Source organism: Nelusetta ayraudi, unplaced genomic scaffold (assembly GCF_046127955.1).
Source record: "Nelusetta ayraudi isolate G7.1 ecotype Tasmania unplaced genomic scaffold, CSIRO-AGI_Nayr_v1 ptg000096l, whole genome shotgun sequence".
In the NCBI taxonomy this organism is placed as follows: domain Eukaryota; kingdom Metazoa; phylum Chordata; class Actinopteri; order Tetraodontiformes; family Monacanthidae; genus Nelusetta; species Nelusetta ayraudi.
This window is the reverse complement of record NW_027466146.1, coordinates 170,203-189,854: the sequence shown is the minus strand read 5'-3', so window position 1 is coordinate 189,854 and position 19,652 is coordinate 170,203. Positions and strand designations below refer to the sequence as shown.

The 19,652-nt window shown below is 49.6% G+C and overlaps 2 protein-coding genes across 3 annotated transcripts in view; one reads left to right on the top strand and one right to left on the bottom strand.

Annotated features, from left to right (window-relative positions):
• Positions 1-412: 412 nt before the first annotated feature.
• id1 (inhibitor of DNA binding 1, HLH protein) lies at positions 413-1,737 on the top strand. Its single transcript, XM_076047972.1, has 2 exons — positions 413-899; positions 1,069-1,737. The coding sequence occupies exons 1-2, from the start codon at positions 546-548 to the stop codon at positions 1,102-1,104; spliced, it is 390 nt and encodes a 129-aa protein (XP_075904087.1). The 5' UTR covers positions 413-545; the 3' UTR covers positions 1,105-1,737.
• Positions 1,738-4,360: 2,623 nt separating this feature from the next.
• Positions 4,361-19,652, bottom strand: part of LOC142902682 (nuclear receptor coactivator 3-like) — a 29,480-nt gene continuing 14,188 nt past the window's right edge. The window contains exons 2-22 of one of the 2 annotated variants that reach the window (XM_076047970.1): positions 18,235-18,339; positions 17,361-17,521; positions 15,591-15,691; positions 15,284-15,458; positions 15,017-15,187; positions 14,522-14,608; positions 14,277-14,420; positions 14,035-14,182; positions 13,032-13,702; positions 11,096-12,093; positions 10,882-11,005; positions 10,319-10,552; positions 10,023-10,235; positions 9,820-9,934; positions 9,299-9,470; positions 8,406-8,795; positions 7,786-7,884; positions 7,353-7,647; positions 6,904-7,096; positions 6,286-6,499; positions 4,361-6,176 (exon numbers count right to left, since the gene is read on the bottom strand). In XM_076047970.1, coding sequence (XP_075904085.1) covers positions 6,165-6,176; positions 6,286-6,499; positions 6,904-7,096; positions 7,353-7,647; positions 7,786-7,884; positions 8,406-8,795; positions 9,299-9,470; positions 9,820-9,934; positions 10,023-10,235; positions 10,319-10,552; positions 10,882-11,005; positions 11,096-12,093; positions 13,032-13,702; positions 14,035-14,182; positions 14,277-14,420; positions 14,522-14,608; positions 15,017-15,187; positions 15,284-15,458; positions 15,591-15,691; positions 17,361-17,521; positions 18,235-18,320 — 4,803 coding nt within the window. In that variant the 5' untranslated portion in view covers positions 18,321-18,339 and the 3' untranslated portion in view covers positions 4,361-6,164. Of the gene's footprint in view, positions 6,177-6,285; positions 6,500-6,903; positions 7,097-7,352; positions 7,648-7,785; positions 7,885-8,405; positions 8,796-9,298; positions 9,471-9,819; positions 9,935-10,022; positions 10,236-10,318; positions 10,553-10,881; positions 11,006-11,095; positions 12,094-13,031; positions 13,703-14,034; positions 14,183-14,276; positions 14,421-14,521; positions 14,609-15,016; positions 15,188-15,283; positions 15,459-15,590; positions 15,692-17,360; positions 17,522-18,234; positions 18,380-19,652 lie in introns of both variants that reach the window. The other variant, XM_076047971.1, reaches the window with a different exon arrangement.

Below are 19,652 nucleotides of genomic sequence, written 5' to 3'. Positions count from 1 at the left end.
TGGAAGCCTAATTATCATTAAACCATTCATCCTATTCATGCCATCGCACCCCCCCCCCCCCCCCCCCCCCCTCCCCACACACATACACACACACACACACACACCACATACACCCTGCCGCCGCTGTCCCGGCCCGGGGCCATCTACACCTGCAGAGTCCCCAAGCCATCGACAGCTGGATTCCCACATATCACCCATAAAAGACGCACATTTGTTTCCATTTGTAACGCCATCCCTCAAACAGATTGTAAATCCCGATAACCAGGCGAGGGCGCCCATTGGCTGGGGGCGCCGCGGCGAGCCCGCCCCTCCGCGCCGGAGCGCCCCCGCGATTGGCTCCGGGCCTTCAAACGGAGCGCCGGGCCCCGCCCACGCCGGCTCCAGCCTCGCTATATAGCCGGGAGAGGTTCGCCCCATGTGGATGTTGCGAACTGTCAACATTGAGTCGAGCTCGAGAGAGGAACCTCTGATCTGATCTCTGTTTTCATATTTTTCCCTCGACTCTCCCCCCCTTTTTTTTGGAAACTACTCTCCTCTCAATCACCATGAAGGTTGTCGGATCTACCTGCGCCCTGAAGAGCAAGGTCGGCGGCGAGGACATGGTGCGCTGCCTGTCCGAGCAGAGCCTGGCCATCACCAAGTGCAAGCTGGACGAGCAGATGACCCTGTTCCTGCAGGACATGAACAGCTGCTACAGCAAGCTGAAGGAGCTGGTGCCCACGCTGCCCACCAACAAGAAGGCGACGAAGGTGGAGATCCTGCAGCACGTCATCGACTACATCTGGGACCTGCAGGTCGAGCTGGACGAGCCAGAGAAGAGCCGCCAGTTGTCAGCCGCCAGCGCGTCGCGCACGCCGCTCACCACGCTGAATGCGGAGCTCGCCAGCATCGCTGTAGAGGTAAATATCTTCCTTCATAGTCCCAGTTTGTGCACGCCCGGCTGCTTTAAAGTGCGCTGTGAAGCGTGCGCAAAATGTCAAAAACAAAACAAAACAACCTTGTGCGTAAAAGCGAGCTGGTCGACACAGATGTACTCATGTTCCGTCTCTTTTTCTCCCTCCCTCGCAGAATGGATGTTCGGATGACAGAATCATGTGCCGCTAAGGGCCCCTGGGACGAGCACCTTCCACCCCGCAGACACACACTCGAACCGAGAGACTGCGACCTGAAAACCGAACAAGGCTACTTGATGTGTGGTGACACACGTCGATAAAGATAAAAAACCTTGAACTGAGTAAGGGACGTTTTCAACTCCCACATGGTAGAAAAAAAAAAACCCAAGTAGATCCATCCGCCGGGTGGAGACCGATGCTCAGCCGGCGGGGATCTGTCGTCACCCGGGACTCTCGATTCATCAGAGGGGCCCGGGAGAAGAACAAGTCCGGCGGCGTCCAGATCCTGGCCGGGTTTAGCCGAGGGGACCAAGACGAGAAGAGCGCAACGAGCGTCGCTTGTTGTTGCCTTTTTTAGAGTTTTCTTTGTATTCCTTTTTTTTTTTTTTTAATTTTGAAAGAAAGCTGATCATACTGTTCCGGTCTTTGTACGTTGTGTGTAAATCGTGTAGAAGAAAAAAAGAAAAAAGCATCATTTTGTAATCAAAAACGAGCATATTTTTCTCAGATTCCTGAGTGACCAAAACTGTATTGTATATTACAATGCCACGTTTAAAGTGAAGATATTGTTTTCTTACAATGTACCTTATTGGTGTTTTTATTAAAACAAGACAATTATTTTTAATCCACGCCTCTCCTGACTCGTTACATTACCTTACAGTGTGTGTGTGTGTGTGTGTGTGTGTGTGTGTGTGTGTGTGTGTGTGTGTGTGTGTGTGTGTGTGTTTGTGTGTGTGTTGCTTTGAGTCGTTACTGCGCTCACGGAATCGCTTTTAATGAAACGCACATCTCGCAGGATCACATTCCCCACGTTGCCGGGGGTGTAAAGCGGTTGTCACTATAAAGTGCAACACCCAGAGGAGGCTGTTAAGTCCATCGGGTAACATAAAACCAAAGCTGGTGGTCAACACTGTGGGTCGGAGCCAGTTAAAAATCGCTAATTTGCCCTCTCCACGGGTCATTAGCGTATCGCCTTACAAGAGGAAGTCTCACTTGAGATTGTCCTGGTGCTGGTGGCAAAGTCTTGAAAATTGAGGGATGGACGCTCAATAAACACCATCGATATCATCACTCGGGGTTAAAAAAAATAAAATAAAAATAAATTAGATTATACACATACACGCCAGTGCCCCGCGTACAATTTAAATAGAGGCACTTTCACTGGCAGAGTAAATAAAAACTAGTGTTTTTTATTGTTATTATTATTATTATTATTATTATTATTATTATTATTATTATTATTATTATTTAATTGAATTTATTAAAGATAGCAACGTGAATAACGTCCTCCAGTAAACAAGCAGCTGGGAGGCCTCTGCCGGCGCCGCAGGGGTTAAAAAGCAGCTTTGGACGACGGGATTCGTTGCAAGATTTATTCTGTCTCCCTGGTGCAATGTTTTTCCCATTTCCCTGCGGTGCGATGCGCACAGCTGCAGCCCCGGCGTGGCCAGTGAGTGTGTGTGTGTGTGTGTGTGTGTGTGTGTGTGTGTGTGTGTGTGTGTGTGTGTGTGTGTGATTGTGTTTGTGTGATAGCTTTGTGCCAAGGGCAGGGGAGGGCGGCGGGGCCCAGACTGAGCGGCGCCTCGGCACACCTGGGGAAGTTCAGGTTAAATAGCTCCACATTCCTCAACACACAGCTGATTGAAACATTAACAAACAGTAATCCACCACGGGGCCAGGCCGCAGATGGGCCGGGAACCACGCCAGGGAGAGAGAGAGAGAGCGAGAGAGCGAGAGAGAGAGAGAGAGAGAGAGAGAGAGAGAGAGAAGGGAGAGGGAGAGGGAGAGAGAGAGAGAGAGAGAGAAGGGAGAGGGAGAGAGAGAGAGAGAAGGGAGAGGGGGAGAGAGAGAGAGAGCGAGAGAGAGAGAGAGAGAGAGAGAGAGAGAGAAGGGAGAGGGAGAGGGGGAGAGACACAGGCCGAGATGTAGCGAGAGGGGGAGAGAGATTCCCACAGTAACAGCCGTATGGTCTAAATCTGCTGCTGCACATAAGCCGTGCTTATTTTGAAGACAGACTTCAGCTGTTTGTTTATTACACACGTAGATAGATAGATAGATAGATAGAGAGATAGATAGATAGATAGATAGAGAGAGAGAGAGAGAGAGAGAGAGAGAGAGAGAGAGAGAGAGAGAGAGAGATAGATAGATAGATAGATAGATAGATAGATAGATAGATAGATATTTAAAAAAAAATACAGATATATGGACACAATGTGCAACATGTGCAACTGCAGCATGTGAAGGAACTGTTGAATAATGAAATGAAATTTATATATTTATAATATGTGGGATACATTTTTCTCTGTGGGATTATTCAGTGTGTTTCCCAAAAGCATTTTAAACAAGTTCCGAAAAGATTAGGAACTGTAAACTAAAATATCTGTGTTTTATATAAAACGAAATAAATTAAGCCATTGAGTTGTGAAAACATTGCTGGGATCATATATCATGTACTCTATACTATATTTACCACAGCTTAACCACTTCTTTATTTATCATCAACAATTCAAGTAGCGCCCCCTTTTGGTCTGATGCACGGTGGTCACTGCGGTGGAGGGACAAGCTTTTTGCAGCGTCAGGGCGTTGGAGACATTGGGGGACAACAGCGCCACCTTCTGTTAGAGCACCTCCAACAATCGTCTCTGTATTTATTCATTTATAACAAATAACTTCCAAGTGTCCCCATTCTTAATATTATTATTCAAAATATCTTATATTAATGTAGCTTTACATAATTTACTTATATACCTTGATAGTCTCTTTTGTTACTTGAGCAGTTTGCCTGATGACACTGTGGAAGGCAGTCAAGACATTACATGGGGTAATTAATGGCAGAGGAGGGAGGTCAAAGTCAGATGTATTTCTCATCCCAGAAAGTAAAATATTGATATTTTTTTCCCATTGTAAGGAGTTTGCTGGCAGGATGGAGACAGAATATTATCAGGGATGCTTTGTTCAGGGAATTCTGAATACAGGCCTTTAAATCAGGCCAACTTTAAACGAGACCATTGTGACAAAAATAGAATAGAGATAAAACGTTTGCTATACACAAGTTTTCCACATGACAGTGTCACGCTAGGGGGGGTCATTATTTAAAAGCCAAACTCTGCTGCTTTTCACCTCCAGCGAAACCGAGTCTCATTGTCTTTTTATCAGTTTAGTTGGATTTTGTCAGCGAAACTCGCGATGAAAGCAAAAATGCACTTCTTGTCATTGTGCAACAAAGAAACAGAGACAGAACAGGCAAGAATGTTTAAATAGAAATTTATATTTACATCAATATCAACATCAACAGAAACAAATCTGTAATATACATCCTGCAAAATGTCAGCCTATCTTCCCTCTGAACAGAAGAAGAAGAAAAAATTCCTATGATCTCTTGCCTCCGTTTGAAGCCCCACTAAAAGTTCCCTTTTCCTGAAGTAACAAAATCTGGACAACAAAGTCATTTCCTGAAAAAATAGGAGAGACACTTTAATCCACTGGTATTTTCTCTCTTTCTCTCACAGCAAATTATGATTATTTTCTTTCCTATGTTCAGTTTCCAGTCGTCGCCCCTCTGCTGCTGCACTTCCAGCCTGTCACGCTTACAGTACATAACCGTCGTATGTCTTTACAGATTCATAATTTGAACCCATTTCTTATCAGACTAATATAACACATATTATTCATCATCATCATCATCATCATCATAATAATATAAAAAATGTACACCAGAAATTATACAGAGATGTGGAAAAATATCTTTGGATTGCGCATGTTGAGAAGGTAGATTCAGCGAGTTGAACAGTCCAGGAGGATAAAAATGGGGATAAAAATACACTGGAGATGAGAGACGGAGCTGGTTGGTTGGTCGGTTGGTTGGATGGAGGGAGGAGGGAAGGAGGGAGGGAGAAGCGAGGACAAGAACAAATATTCAAATATTTCATGTAACTGCTTCCCCTGACACAATCATACTGCCACCTTCCTGCTAAAACCTCTGCGTGTGTGTGAGAGTCGGTCGTCTCACCCGTCGGCTCCTGCTCGCAGTCAAAGTGCCCTCGCTAAAACAGGACATTTCAGAGAGATACGGGGAGAAAAAAGAGACAAAAAACAAAATAAAATACAGCATACAGAAAACAGCAGGGCCGGGTGGGATCCAAACACACGAGACCGATTTAAAAAGGCATTAAAAATGGGAAGAGGAAAAAACAAATGCGAATGAACCGAATCGGTATTGACCTATGGGACACAAAAATACGACCAGGTTTCATACTCTGTGCAATAAAAAGGGATTTTTCTTTAAAAAAAAAAAAAAAAAAAAAGGAAAAAGGAAAAAAAAAAAAGCATGTCTCGTATATATATATATTTTTCTCGTCAAATACTTTACAATTCATGTCCGTCAGCGGAGGACGTTTTGGGCCGTCGTCATAATACTGCAGTACCATTTGTTTGCTCAGAAACCCGGCTTGCAATGCTCAGATACAGTCAGAAAATAACAAAGAACAAAGCACAGAGGCAAAGACTTATTGCTCCGGTCTGCATAACCTCGTAAACTGTGTGCTTATAGCTTCCAACCACTTGAAGGATGAGGCGCAAACAAACAAACAAACAAACAAACAAACAAACAAGAAGAAGAAGAGAAGAAGAGAGGAGACAGAGAACCCATCGCTGTGAAGGCATTGAATCTCTAGTAAGGCTGTGATGATGAAGAAATATTGCATCCATCTTTACGCTGCGTCGAAGCTGCAGCCTGCCTTTGTACCGTTAGCCAGTGTTCTGCAGCCTGGCCATTGATGCTGTCGCGCACGCACATGTACACACACGCAGACACACAACAACGCGGCAACACACACTTGGCGTTGTGCGTGTGTTTCAAGCTTCAGTTGGAGAAGAAGCCCTGAGATTGCAAGTCACTTCCTGTATGCGCTGGCGGCCGAGTCTTGGACGTCGCTCCGGGGACGGAGTGCTGCGTGCCTTTTGTGTGTCTGTGTGTGTGTGTGTGTGTTCAGAGCTCGATGGCCCACAGCTGAAAGAGGCGGCTCCAGATTTGCTGCTGTGGGCAGCGAGTCTTCAGCAGAACTTCTGCAGGGGGGGACGAGACATGAGAGGAGTGTCAGAAGTGGGGAGAGGAGTCAGGAAGTGTGACGGCAGCAGAATTAGTCGTGACGGCCACAACGGCAGCGGGACCCACCTGATCGGGTCCCATTGGCATCCTTCCCATCCCCATGGGGTTCATGCCCATCTGGCCCTGCATCTGGCCGTGCCTGGGGCCCGGCATCTGGCCCATCGGGCCTGCCGCATTGGCCCCGCCCACCGGGCCTGGTCCGCCCATGGAGTTGTTCATCATCATGGGTCCAAACTGACTCTGGTTGGCCTGCTGAGGGAACTGTTGCTGCGGGTATGAACTGAAAAAGAAGACAAAAAACAGACAAATGATTTAAAACTTTTACTAGTATTATTACTACTATTAGTACGATTATTTTTCTAATTATACTACCAGTCAAAAGTTTGGACACACCTGCTTCTTCTTTACCGTTACTACTTTCGACACTGTACATACATGGATTAATGTGGCAAAAGAAAAAAAAATACCTAAATATGTTATATAATATATATTTTATATGAAGGGTGGCTATTCTAGATGTAGTTATTCTAGTTATTTCACACTTTTATGTTTAATACATATTCCATATGTGTTCATTCATAGTTTTGATGCCTTAAGTGACAATATAAACAGTCATAAAAATGAAATCAGAAGTATGTGTCCAAACTTTTGACTGAGGAGGAGAAACGTTGTCTTGTCACGTACCTGTTTCGTTGCATGCCCCCTTGTGGCCAGCCTTTCATGTCTGCAGAGGGGTACATGGGCGCAGCCTGCGGGTTGCCCTGCATGCCCGGCATCATGTTGTTCTGGGGGGGACCTCCCATCCGTCCCTGTATCATGCCCCCTGGGGTGCTGCTACCTTGAGCCATGAACGACGGGTCCCCCTGCTGGTTCATAGCTGCAGGTGCAAAGACAGTCGTTTCATTTAGACAATGAAAGAAGGGCAACATTAATATTTTCAAGGAAATATTCATTTACTTTCTTCATACATAATATATATATATATTACTTCTTTTTTTTTTTTTTTTTAAGTAGTTACATTCTGCTTTTAGCGCAACTAAAATAAAGCTAAAAGGCTAAAAAGTGTTTATTTTCTTCCCAGGGCTTCCAAAGAGCCAGACAGACGAGAGACGGATCTGAGACCTCATGCTCACCATAATTGCCTCCATAGTTGAAGCCCTGCTGTCCAGCTGGGTTCATGGCGGGGCCTCCCATTGGACCGTCCATCCCACCCGGCGCAGTGACATTTGGAGGAGGACTGAAGCCTGCTGCTGCCCCCTGCTGGCCCTGCTGTTGTTGCTGTTGCTGTTGCTGCTGTTGCTGCTGCTGCTGCTGCTGCTGCTGCTGCTGCTGCTGCATCAACATCATCATCCGCTGCTTGCGCATCTGGGAAATGGTTATCATCTCCCTGCTGCGCTGCGCCATCATCTGGGCGTTGAGGAAGCCAGGCTGTGGAGCACACATAACAAAATAGAATAAAATGAACCACCGTTTAGAAGTCACTTTGACTCTACTTATGACAACATGACTGCTGACAATCAGCAAGAGACTTCTGACTTTAAATGGGAGCAAGTGCTGATGACACACCTGACCACCCATGCCTGATGGTTGCATGCCAGGGTGCATGGCGGGGTTGGCTCTGGGGTTGTGCTCCATCTTCATGCCTTGTCTGGTCCGATTCATAAACTGTGAGATGACACAAGTAAAAAAAGTTCAACATGGTTTTGCAGCCCTTTGTTGACTCAGTCAGGAACATCACCAGAGATGCCGCTTGCCTCCACTGCTTTGTTTCAATATTTATAAAACTATTTCCTAACAGACACATTAAAGGCATCAGTAGCTGCGTTTTCATGATCCCTAGAATTGCACAAAACCTAAATATCGCAATAAACAACTAGTCATGGAAACACCTAAACTTCGACAAACCTCTCTAATATCCCCAAAATGTTTTGATGCTCTCATGAGGTGGTTTTTCAGACGTATCCATATAGAAATACTGTATATCGCAAAAGGAGTGAGATTTTCACAATTGTACTTTGTCTGAATTTTAGAAAAATCGCTTTTATTTTGCAGAAACTGTAATGGAAATGCAGCTAGTGTTGTGTGTGTGTGTGTGTGTATGTGTGTATGTGTGTGTGTGTGTGTGTGTGTGTGTGTGTGTGTGTGTGTGTGTGTGTGTGTGTGTGTGTGTGTGTGTGCGCACTGACCTGCTGTCCCTGCAGTCGCTCCTGCAGCTGCAGCCGGAGAGGCTTGGTGGCGTTCATCATGCGAGGTCGCATCATGTTGACGCGTGGGTTGTTCATGTTGTTCATGCCGGGGAAGCAGCCGGCCTGGCCCATCTGGTTCATCATGGGGTTGAAGCCGGCAGGGGGCTGGCCCTGCATGGCGTTGCCACCGTAGCCCGGCTGCATGGCCACAGACGGGGGGCCCGATGGGCCCGGTGGCCCGGGCGGGCCCGGCGGCCCCGGGTAGCCCTGGCTGTACACAGGCTTTTGGTCCACGCCTAGCGGGGTGTCCGGGCCGGGGAACGGCTCTGCTGGTGGACACTGTCCCTGGCCTGGTTCCTGACCCTGACGGTGGCCTTCAGGTCCCTGAGTCTGAGGTACAGAGAGAACACACATTAGCGTGGCCACAGGCAATTTCCACAATACGGTGGTAATATAGTACCGGTAATGAGTAAAAAGTATAAGTAAATATACTTTTTCATCTTTGGCCAACCATTTGTGATGTCACAAAGGGCACTGAAAACATATTGATATCTCTCCTAAGTGTTCAACAAGCCTCCCTGTTTATCCCTCCTTCAAAACATGTGCAAGGTCCAACAAAGCATTGAAGTTAGCTTGTGTTTTTGCAGGAGGCTGTAAACAGAGGGCTAAATATGTCACTTTCTGGAGGCCTAAAGGATTTCTTTTGCCAATTATTTGTACAAGAATGCACCGCAAGAGTCCAGCAAACCAAAAACTGAAAAAGGGTATTAAATTGGACCTCCGACAACTATATTTAGTCTACGATTTAAAATAAAAACTGGTAACACATCAGTGTTTACCGTTTACGAAGCGAGCGTACGCAACGCAGAGCACTGACTGGGGCATCCGCTCACCTGGCCAACTATCTCAGGGATGCCCAGGGCTCGGTCGATCTCCTGCAGGGCGATGACGTCGGCCGTGTTGAGCAGCGAGTCGAGCTGATCGAGAAGAGCCCGTTCATCGCTCGGGCCCTCCGTGCTGGCCAGGGGACCCAGTAATTCCTCCAGAGGGTTCCCAAACTGGTCCCTGCCACCACCAATGACAAGGAGACGTTAAGACATTAAAAAAAAAAAAAAAAAAAAAAATCCTTTCGAGGCCATGTTACTTTTTTGAAATCTAGGCAAAAGATAAAGTGAATGCAATTGCTTCTGGCAAGTAAAAAGACCATCACCAGGAGATGGCTCGCCCAGAGCCCACCTTCTCTAGATGACTGGTTTGGAACCATTCCAGAGATATTTAGGATGGAAAAATTGACCGTCCAAATTCCAATAAAGATACAATTAAAAAAAAAAAAAAAAATTCTTCAATCCTTGAGGTCATCTTAATTATCAGTTGTATCAGGGGAATGTCTCCAGGGATGAGACTACACACATACCTCGGGTTCCTCTGAGGTCCATCGATTCCCAGGGCAGAATCTGGCCAGGAGGGGGACTGCGGAGGGCGTCCGTGCCCACCAAACTGATTCATTCCTATGCTGGCTTCACTGGAACCTGTCCAAGTGAACGACGGGCAATTTGTGATCAAACCTGTCCTGTAACTCAACCACATTCCGTACAGTAATCCACAGCGGAGACCTACCCATATCCATGAGCTGCTGCTGCAGCATTGACCTGGGGTTCCCTGGAGCACTATTGGACCGGTTCACCATCGGCCCAGACATGGGACCAGCGCGCCCCATTCCAGGGTGTCCCGGTCGGGGCACGGGGCTGCAGGCGGACCTCGGCATGCCCCAGTCGCCCGGCCCCGACATGGGAGGACGTTGGGCCATGGCCATTCCTCTGCCCATGACTCCTGGTGGACGGGAGGGAGGAGAGCCGTGAGTGGAGAGACACAACAGAAACACAGGTGAACAGAAACCATGTTGTTGACGTTACTTGTTGGGTTGCCTCGTGGCGGACACACGGCCATTCCTCCTGGAAATCCGTTGGGAACGGGGCCGCTCCGGATCGGAGTTTCCATGTTCTCCTGTTTGATCAGCGTGGGACAGGGGACGTTCCTCCTGACTGCCAGGCCTCCTCCTTCTCCGCCTCCCATGGGCTTTGCGTCCATGGACAAGGCTCTTTGATAGGGACCCCGTTGGACAGGAGGCATTGGACCTCTGTCGCCCTCTGACACACACATACACACACACAACATCAGAGCTCCACATAAATATTTAGTCTTGGTCTCAAGACCACTTTTCAAGGTCTCAGTCTCGTCCTGGACTCTGAGGTATTTTTACTTGGTTGATCCAGACCAGTCCAGACTCAGTCAACACAATGACAGATAATAACGGAAAAGAATCCAGCTACTGCCATTTTACGCTCTGTTTGTGACACCCAGAGTGACACAACGCCTTATTCCGAGTTCATTTGTTTATTAATTCAGTCTTCAACTCTACACGAGAACTCAAAACAGAGACGGCGGCATCTTTGATCATAATAACAGAATAAGTTACCGTGTAAACTGTCAGGCATGTTTCCTGGTTTGTGAGCCACTTCCTTCCCGGCTCTGGAGTCGGGTTCGGGGTAGAAGCTGGAGTTTCTCTTTGGGACGCCCAGGATGGTCTCCAGCGTCTCCGTCTGGAGCGCAGAGGACAGAAAAAAACGATTATGCAACAGGACTTTTTGAAACCACTCGCATACGTCACGACCCAGAGCGAAAAGCCTCACCTCATCCGGCGGTTCCAGCTTGACCTTACTGTCCATGCAGTGGGGGTCGGAGCTGGTGACCCCTGCGCCCTGAACCCCTCTCCCCTCAGGCTCCTCCAGCTTCGACTTGGCGTCGCTGACTTCCTTAGAGTCGTCCTTGTTGAGCAGGTAATGGAGGAGAGCGTGGGGCTTCTCTTTTTTGGGGCTGTGCTGCTCCTGCTTGGTCTCGGACGCTCTGGCGCCCCCGGTGGCCACGGGCCCCGACTCAGGCGGCCCTGCCTCCAGGCTGCTCTTGCCAGTGGCCTCGGCCGTGATGCGGGCCACGTCGTCAGGGGTGTTGCCGTTCTGCAGGAGCTTGTGCAGGATCTTGTGCTTCTCCTGCAGCGACTGACTGGACAGGTGTCCCGCCCCGCCGGCCGAGGAGCCGGGGCCGTGGCCGCCGCCCGTGGAGGAGGACACCCCGCTCGAAGAGGAGGGGCTGGTGACGCCGGGCATCCCGTCCTTGGCCTCGGGCGTGGAGCCCGGTCCGGAGCTGGACGTGTGATTGGGCGGCACCAGCTCATCGGTGGGCGAGGTGAGCAGCTGCAGCAGCTTCTTGTGGCACTTGGTGTCGGGGACCCGTCGGCTGGCCTCGCCCCCGCCTGCACCTGGCTCTCTGCTGGTCTGGCTGTCTGGCTTGTCGGGCGGCCCGTCGCTGGAGGGCGTTTGCAGGTGCTGCTGCTGCTGCTGCTGCTCCCCTGCAGCCCCCAGCGAGCCGCCGGGGCTCTTGGAGTCGGCGTACGGCGGCGGTTTACAGGACACGCCTGCCACCTGGTTGGTGGAGTTGACGCTGGGCGAGCTGTCGGGCTTGTGCGGCAGTGGGGAGGTGAGGGGCGAGGGCATGGGGTTGCCCACCCCCTCGCTTATGGCTTGCAGGGCGTTGAGGGAGCTGCTGGAGAACGTGGTGCCTCCTCCTCCGCCTCCTCCTCCTCCTCCTCCAGAGTTACCAGGGTGACCGGCGCTCATGGGAGAGTGTAGACCTGCAGGAAAAGTTAAATAGATTCATCGTTAAAGGTTAAGTGTTTAATATTTGGAGATTTTGAGAAGAAACTGTGACATTAAGTGGCTACATTTTAGATTTAGAGCAACTTTCATCCTCTCCTCCCCTCCTGAGCTTGCCAGTGAGCTACAGTGGCCTGCCCACCAAAACCTGGACACATCGGCCACCTTCTTCTTCATTAGCTGGTTTCAAGACGTGAGCGTTCACTCTAATTACGTTCTGTAAGGCAGCTGGATTGTCCACACCAGGCTTCCTTAAAATAAGGCAGTGCAAGATGTCAACTAACTAGAAGCAAAACCCTTGCTACATGTATATTTTGATGTATAAATATTAATGTATTTATGGGCAGTACATCCAAGTTTTTACCAATATAAAAATCATAAATCAAGCTCACTATTATACACTGGACCAGTAAGGACTGAAACGATGAGCTGACTTTACTACCCCCTAGTGGACACTCTCAGCGGTGCCGTGTGGTCGCAGGTCATGTGGTTGTTGACGTGGAAGGCTGAACAACGTGAGAAACACGTGAAAGTGACGCTTCGCAACAGTTCATTGGCTTCAGGTGACGTATTTTGAGGCTGTTTCCCCTCTGGCACGACTTGACTTTATTAAAAACATTGTAGTAACGTAAGCAGTTTGTTATTTGGCATTCTGGTAAGAATTCTTGTGCGTTCCTAATCTTGCCGTGACTAACTAGACTGGAGAAATGCCGAGGTCAGCTGACTTGACCACAGTCATGCAAGACCGTGAAGTCAATATCCTGCTCGCAGCTGCTGGATATTAAATCATCAGCAGCCTGGACGACTTCGAGGTGACTCTTATTACAGCTCAGTCGACTCCTACTCATCTTTTATTACCTCTGCTGTAGGATGAATGATGCAATTAAGGGAAAAAAAACAAAAAAAAGCCCCATACCTCCTGGAGAGAAGGGGCTGGCTCCTATCTTGGGACTTCCTCGGACTCTGGGGGAACCAATGACATTGTGTCCTGTGGCGTTGATGCCCGGACTGGCCTGAGGGGGGCTGGTCATCCCCATGCCGTAGCCCCCACCTCCAGGACCACCTCCACCCCCGTGGAAGGGGCCCATCTGCTGGTGCTGCTGGTGCTGGTGCTGGTGCTGGTGCTGCTGCTGCTGGTGCTGCTGCTGGTGCTGCATGCCGTGGTGGCCCATCTGACTCATGTGGTTCATGGAGTTCATGGGCGAACTGTGCGGGTGCATGGCATTCATCTGATTCATCTGGTTCATTTGGTTCATCTGATTCATCTGGCCCATGCTGTTCATCTGGTGCATGCTGTTCATCTGGTGCATGGGGTTCATCTGATTCATGGGATTCATTTGATTCATCTGGTGCATGGAGTTCATCTGGTTCATCTGGTTCATGGGATTCATCTGATTGATGCGGTTGCCGGCGCTGTATGGGGGGACTCCTCGCTGAGCCATGTTGGCCTGCTCGGCCATGCCGTAGCCCCGGTTCATTGCCATGCCCCCTCCCAGACCCATGTTCATCTGCTGGCTGGGATTGTTCACGCCCATGTTCTGAGGCCTCATGCCGCCCGCCTGGTTTCCCCGATAACCGTTCTGCTCCCTACGAGCGACAAGAACAAGAACACGTTGCAATAATTAAGCATGTGTTGCCCGCCTCTGCGCTTCTCCTGGAGGAGTCACACCAAACCAAGCGCCGCGTCCGAGGGAGGCCAGGTTGTGTGTGATTACAATCACGGGACTCACTCGGCAACAGCGAGCTGTGTGGCTTGCTTGTGTTGTCAGACCGCCAGTACGAGACACATGACTGGCAGCTGTGGTGTGACGCGGACGTTGCGCCCAACAGGAAAAACTGTTTTCTGCTGCAGCATTTGATTTGGTGTGATCTAAACTCCGCTCTTTGGTATTTTTTTTAACAAGTGAAAGCGTTTGTACCTCTGCAGCAAGTGTGTGGAGAGGAACGAGTGCGGCTCGTTGGTGTTGGGGTTCCTGCAGAGGTCGCTTCTGGTCTGGGCTGTGACTGGGGTGCCGTCTGACAGCGAGAAGCGGTAGAGCGGCGTCTCTGCGTGGCCGTTGTGAAAAGCTGGAGCAGATAAAAAAAAAAAAAAAAAAAGGGGTAAAAAATACAGTAAAAGAAATAGGGCGAGGAGGAGGAAAGAAGCAGAGACACTTCGTACCGTCCTGATAGTGGCGCTTGCAGGACCACGGCTGTCCTTCGCTACGATGGATGAACATCTGCATGCAGCGTCTCACCAGGTCCTCCCAGCCCGGACGCATGGTGGTGTGGAGAGACGCCTGCTGCTCGATTTCAATCAGCTTACCTGCAACAGAGAGTCAACCGGGCGGGGCGAGAGTGAGGCCACAGCAGCAGGTATTATAAAGTAGGACAAGGAGGAGGAGGAGGAGGAGGGAGGAGACTTACCGGACAGCTCGTGGCGGGTGCTGAACCTCTCCGTCCTCTCCACTGCGATGATGCGTCGTGCCACGCAGATCATGCACGACTGCAAGTCTGAGAACCGGGACAGGGTTTGAGTTAGTGTTGCAGTACTCCAGATTGGTCTCGGTCTCCAGACCACTTTAAGGGTCTCGGTCTTGTCTCGGACTCTGAGGCATTTTCACTCGGCCTTGCCTCGGACTGGACGGACTCTGGATTTTTGATCCAGACCAGTCAAGACTCAGCCAACACTACAATGACTGACAATACTCTCTAGTCTTGATACTGTCTTGGTCTCGGTTGGTGCGGTCTTGACTACAACACTAGTTTCAGTCGTTGTTTCATAAACTGCATGGCGGAAACAAAACCGCGGGCGTCATCACACACTCTGCCTCAGCAAACCAGCGCAACATAACCGGATTTCGTACCTTTGCTTACAAATACAAAGAAACAGAAAGTTTGTTTTTTATTTTGTGGTCTGACCTTCTCCCTCCTCCATCATGGCGCGAGGCTGCGTGAGGGCGAAGCACTGCATGGCCTCGTAGCGCTGGCCCACGGCTCTCTCCTCGTGGCCGGTGTTCACCAGCATCCGGCAGTTGAAGGTGTGGCTCTTCTGGCGGGGAGCCTCTCCGCCCCAAGGCGCCCCATTTGCTGCTGTGGAGACCAAAAACAGGGCGGTCGGATGAAGGCGGGTTGAGGAGCAATTGGACGTGGAGACATCAGACTGGGCAGCTCGAGTCCGAGTCTCACCGCTGGACTTGGGGAGATTCTTGTGGAACTCCTCGCGGTCCTCATTGTGGATGATGTTGTAGACGCTGGTGTTGATCAGCTCCTCCTGCTTGTACTGCAGGTACTGCGTCACGTTGTCCGACACGAACACGATGCTGCCCTCTCGGTTGACCACAAACAAGAAGCCGTCCAGGGCCTGAGCAGGAAGCACACCCAAAAAAAATCACTATATTCTGCCAGCAAGCAATGACAGCAACACATGCAAACAGGCGTGCATGCATGCATTAGGACCCCTCCCCCACCCTTCAGTCATTGTCCCCAGGCTGACCTGCAGCAGCAGCGGCCCCAGATGGTCTTTGTCAATGACCCCTTGACCAGTAGAGGACACGTCCGCCTTCTGGACGTCGTCATCGCTGCAAGCACTCTTCCCTGCGGACAGACGGAGCACATCACAGCACTGACGGGGACAAAATGTTTCTGTGTGTTATTTATGTGTTCCTTCTGCTCTTGGTAGCAAGTCACCTGTGTGACTGGCCTCATCACGAGACTAAATACAACACTAAGTCAGAATATTTGCGTGGATGGGCAACAAAAAAAACAAATGTAAACACCTTTCTGGGCTTTTTTTTGTTTGTTTAACTATTCCATGACGCCTGTTTATCCGGAGGAATCACTTGTGATGCACTTCCATTTTCCTGTCAGCAGGTGGCAGCCTGAGCCACGTGAGCGTGCTCGGCATGCCTTTCTATTTTAAAAATCAGCATGTGTCTGAGGCTCTGATGGATGCCACTGTACATGGAGGGGTTATCAGTAGTAGCAAGCCAGCCAGCAATAATACACCACTGGATTAATTCCATTTATAACTTGACTGCCGTCGCAAGAGAGCGAGCGAGTAAGCGGGCGGGCGGACGAGCGAGTGAGGCCGCAAACAACAGCAGCGGCTCGCTCGCAGTGCGTCGCACAAAGCAACTCGACGCAAAGACGGTGTCAAAACGGCGAAAGGCGACACCGCGTGTGGAAAATCCACACAGACGTCCTGCATCGCCGCCGTCCCGTACCCATGGCAACCAGGCTGCACAAAACGCAGGGCCGGCGGTAACCAGCTGTGACCCCTCTGGGTGGATTCCAGTGTGATTGCACCATCGCTGACGTACTGTTCCACATAACTTCACATACCTGATTTTTCGTGGCCGATCTGAAAACGGGGAGGAAAATACCTCGACTGGCATCGCCGCCCTTTACCCTCCACAACCCCCAGTCAGTGTTTGTGTGCGTGTTACCGCGGCGATTGGCGGGTCTGGGGTCTGAAGCCGGACTTGACACTAACAGATTCCTCCCACCTTGGGAGAGGAACCGTCAAGCGATAGTGTGTTTTGTTCTGACGTTGAAGCCCAACCAAAAAAGGCCCATCAGAGCAAATCAGTCTGGGCTGGAAGCAGCAACACGGCTCCATCAGTGCTGCCTAAACTACCGGTCAAAAGTTTGGACACACCCTATGAATTCACTGAAGGCATCAAAACTATGTATGAACACACATGGAATTATGTAGGAAACAACAAAAGTGTAAAATAACTTTTTAATAGCCACCTTTCATAAAAAGCATATTTAGAGTTATTCAACATGTTTTTCGTAGGATGAATATTTACATATATCTCGCTCATATACAGTATTTGATATCTTCAGTATATATCTGCAGTGTGTAAAAAAAATCATGAGAAGGTGTGTCCAAACTTTTGACTGGTAGTCTAAAATTATTCACAGCTTACGTCTAACAAAAAAACCCCAATAATAATAATAATAATAATAATAATAATAATAATAATAGTGATGATGATGATGGGTTGTGGAAATTCATGACGTTCTGAATAGATTCTCGTCCAGTTATTTCTCCGTTTTTGACAGTTTCACACAAAAACTGTCAATTAGGTAAATCATTGAGTTTTATTTTGTTCCTAAAACAGGAAAAAACTCAACTGGAATAGTAACGATAATGAGAATAAAAGGTGGAAAGCTGTGTGTGTTGTTTTTACGTGTGTGTGTGTGTGTGTGTGTGTGCGCGCGCTTCTGTTTCCAAGCCAGGCGGCTCTCTCGGTGGTACCTTGCTCCTTGATCTGCCGGATCTGCCTGACGGTCTCCTTCAGGATGGCACATTTGTCTGGCTTGACGTTGAAGCTGTCGATGTTGGAGAGGTTGGCCGAGATGAGCTCTGCCAGCTCCTCGATGTATTTGCTCTCCTGCTCCCTCCGACGCTTGTCACACCTGCCGAGGGCGCCAGAGGGATTAGACACGTCGCCATGACGACCGCGCTTCCTTCGTGTCCTCGTCCATAAGTGGAACGTAGACCTGGGGGGTTGCACACGCTTTGGATGTTCTTGATTTTTTTTGTTTTATTACATCGTGAAAATCTGTTTTCATTTTTTTCCCAAATTCACTTTTTTTTTTTTCTTCCACAGGACGTTGATGGAACTTGCAACGCAGTGAATAATCCAGAGAAACTTTTTGAGTGGAGGAGCTGGAGCAGCAGCAGATGGAGTGTTTTTGGTGATTCACCTCATAGGAGGAAAAAATATACATCATGTGTTATGTAGAAAACGTGGTTTAATGTCAATTGAAAAGGAACAAAACCAAAGTTTGTCAAGTTTTTCAAGTTTGGCGGGCCAGATTAAAAAGATTAACGGGCCGCATATGGCCCTCGGGCCATAGTTTGCCCAGGCCTGGCATAACCCCAAGCACAGAAGCCCCTTTCTTTCCGCCAGTTTCCTGCGTTTTGTGTTTTCTCATTTCTGTCGACGTCTCGTGCAGCTGCTCCAACAAACCAGGATTCGATGTTTGGAGTGATTGTGATGTGACGCACAGGTGCCCTGGCCCCCGGTAATAATGTTCTCCACAGATACAAGTTTCTTCTTTTTTTACCAAAAAAAAAAAAAAAGCAGCTCACGGTGGTCGGCTGTGCGCCGGCAGTAGGTACTCACCCCAAGCCTGGCGTGTCGCAGGTGGACAGTTTGCGTTTGCGGTCGGAGCACAGCGGCTCCAACGAGTTGTCTCCTACGCCACTCATCTTCAGCGCATATCAGCACCTGAGGGCACACAAATCACGCAGGAACGGGTGAGCAGAGGCTGTGACGTAAAGAAAAAAAAAAGGGAAGGAGGTTTGGGGGCTTTTAATTCGCTTTAGCGTGCCGATTGGTTTCGCCGTTTTAATTCACTTCAAGAAATTTACACTCAAATAAGAAAAAGCATCTCGCAAAAAAAAACCATTGAAAACAATGCTGCCCCCTCCCTCACCCCGAGGTGGGGGCCCAGATTGTAACTGCAGTGGCGGCTCGCCAATGCAACGGTGAATTGCGCATTCCTGGAGATTTATAACCGTCCACAATCCAGTTAGTGAAGCCGCCTTGTTTCCTGCCTGGCCGCTCGACAGGAGTGAAAATCTCATCGGTTCTCCTGCGAGCGGCGGAGGATGATGATGATGATGTAGTGACTCGCAGCCTCCGGGGAGATGGGTCATCCCGCGTTCAGGCGGCAGCCCGCCCCTGGAATGATAGCGCGCTCTGCTAGCTGGCTGCCACACACACACACACACGCAGAAACGCGCGCAAACGTGGCGCGTATACAAAACGCTTCGTCGTGCGTGTTGGGACTCGTCGCAGCTCCTCGTCCTGGGAGGGAAGCGGCAGAGAGAGACCTGACGAGGCTCTCAGGCCTCCTGCCTCCTTTTGTCTCTCGCTGCACCAGCGGGAAACAGACCGTGCACGGGCTTGTGGAGCGCCCATGCATTTTCAGGGCCTTGTGTGAGAATTTTCATCCCCCCCTTTCTTCCGCATTCCTTCTCCCCGCCAGGCTGCATCCGCTCTCGCCGCCACCGCTTCCTCTTACTGCCACCTTCAGACCAGCCGTCCCCTCGCTGCCTCACTGGCTGGATGTGGTTGTGCTATTAGGTTGGAAGGACCGTGACCTTGTTTTCCTGCTCTGACATTGCCCTCCGACTGACCCTTCCAAGAGTTCACGCTGGAGGAAACCTCCTTGTACCCGGCCTCTGAGGTCAACGCTCTTTCCTATGTCCCCCGCCAACACACACACACACACACACACACACACACACACACACACACACACACACACACACACACACACACACACACACACACACACACACACACACACACACACACACACACACACACACCTGCCAAAGCTGATGTGATCTCATTCCAGAGTGGAAAAGTGTACGCTGGATGGGAGTCATTATGCAACTGCAGCGGCGGCAGGCCGGGACTTGCAGCCTGGTCAACCGCCGCTGAAACTGCCACTAGCAGAGAAGCACCGACACTCTACACACACTGTGCACCACAAAAAATAAAAAATCTGCAAGGCCTGTTTGTCGTCCGCC

Bases quoted from the DNA above. Each gene is read 5' to 3' on its own strand.
- id1 (XM_076047972.1), top strand. From the start codon at position 546: ATGAAGGTTGTCGGATCTACCTGCGCCCTGAAGAGCAAGGTCGGCGGC. The intron at 900-1,068 runs GTAAATATCTTC...CCTCCCTCGCAG, and splicing joins TCGCCAGCATCGCTGTAGAG to AATGGATGTTCGGATGACAG.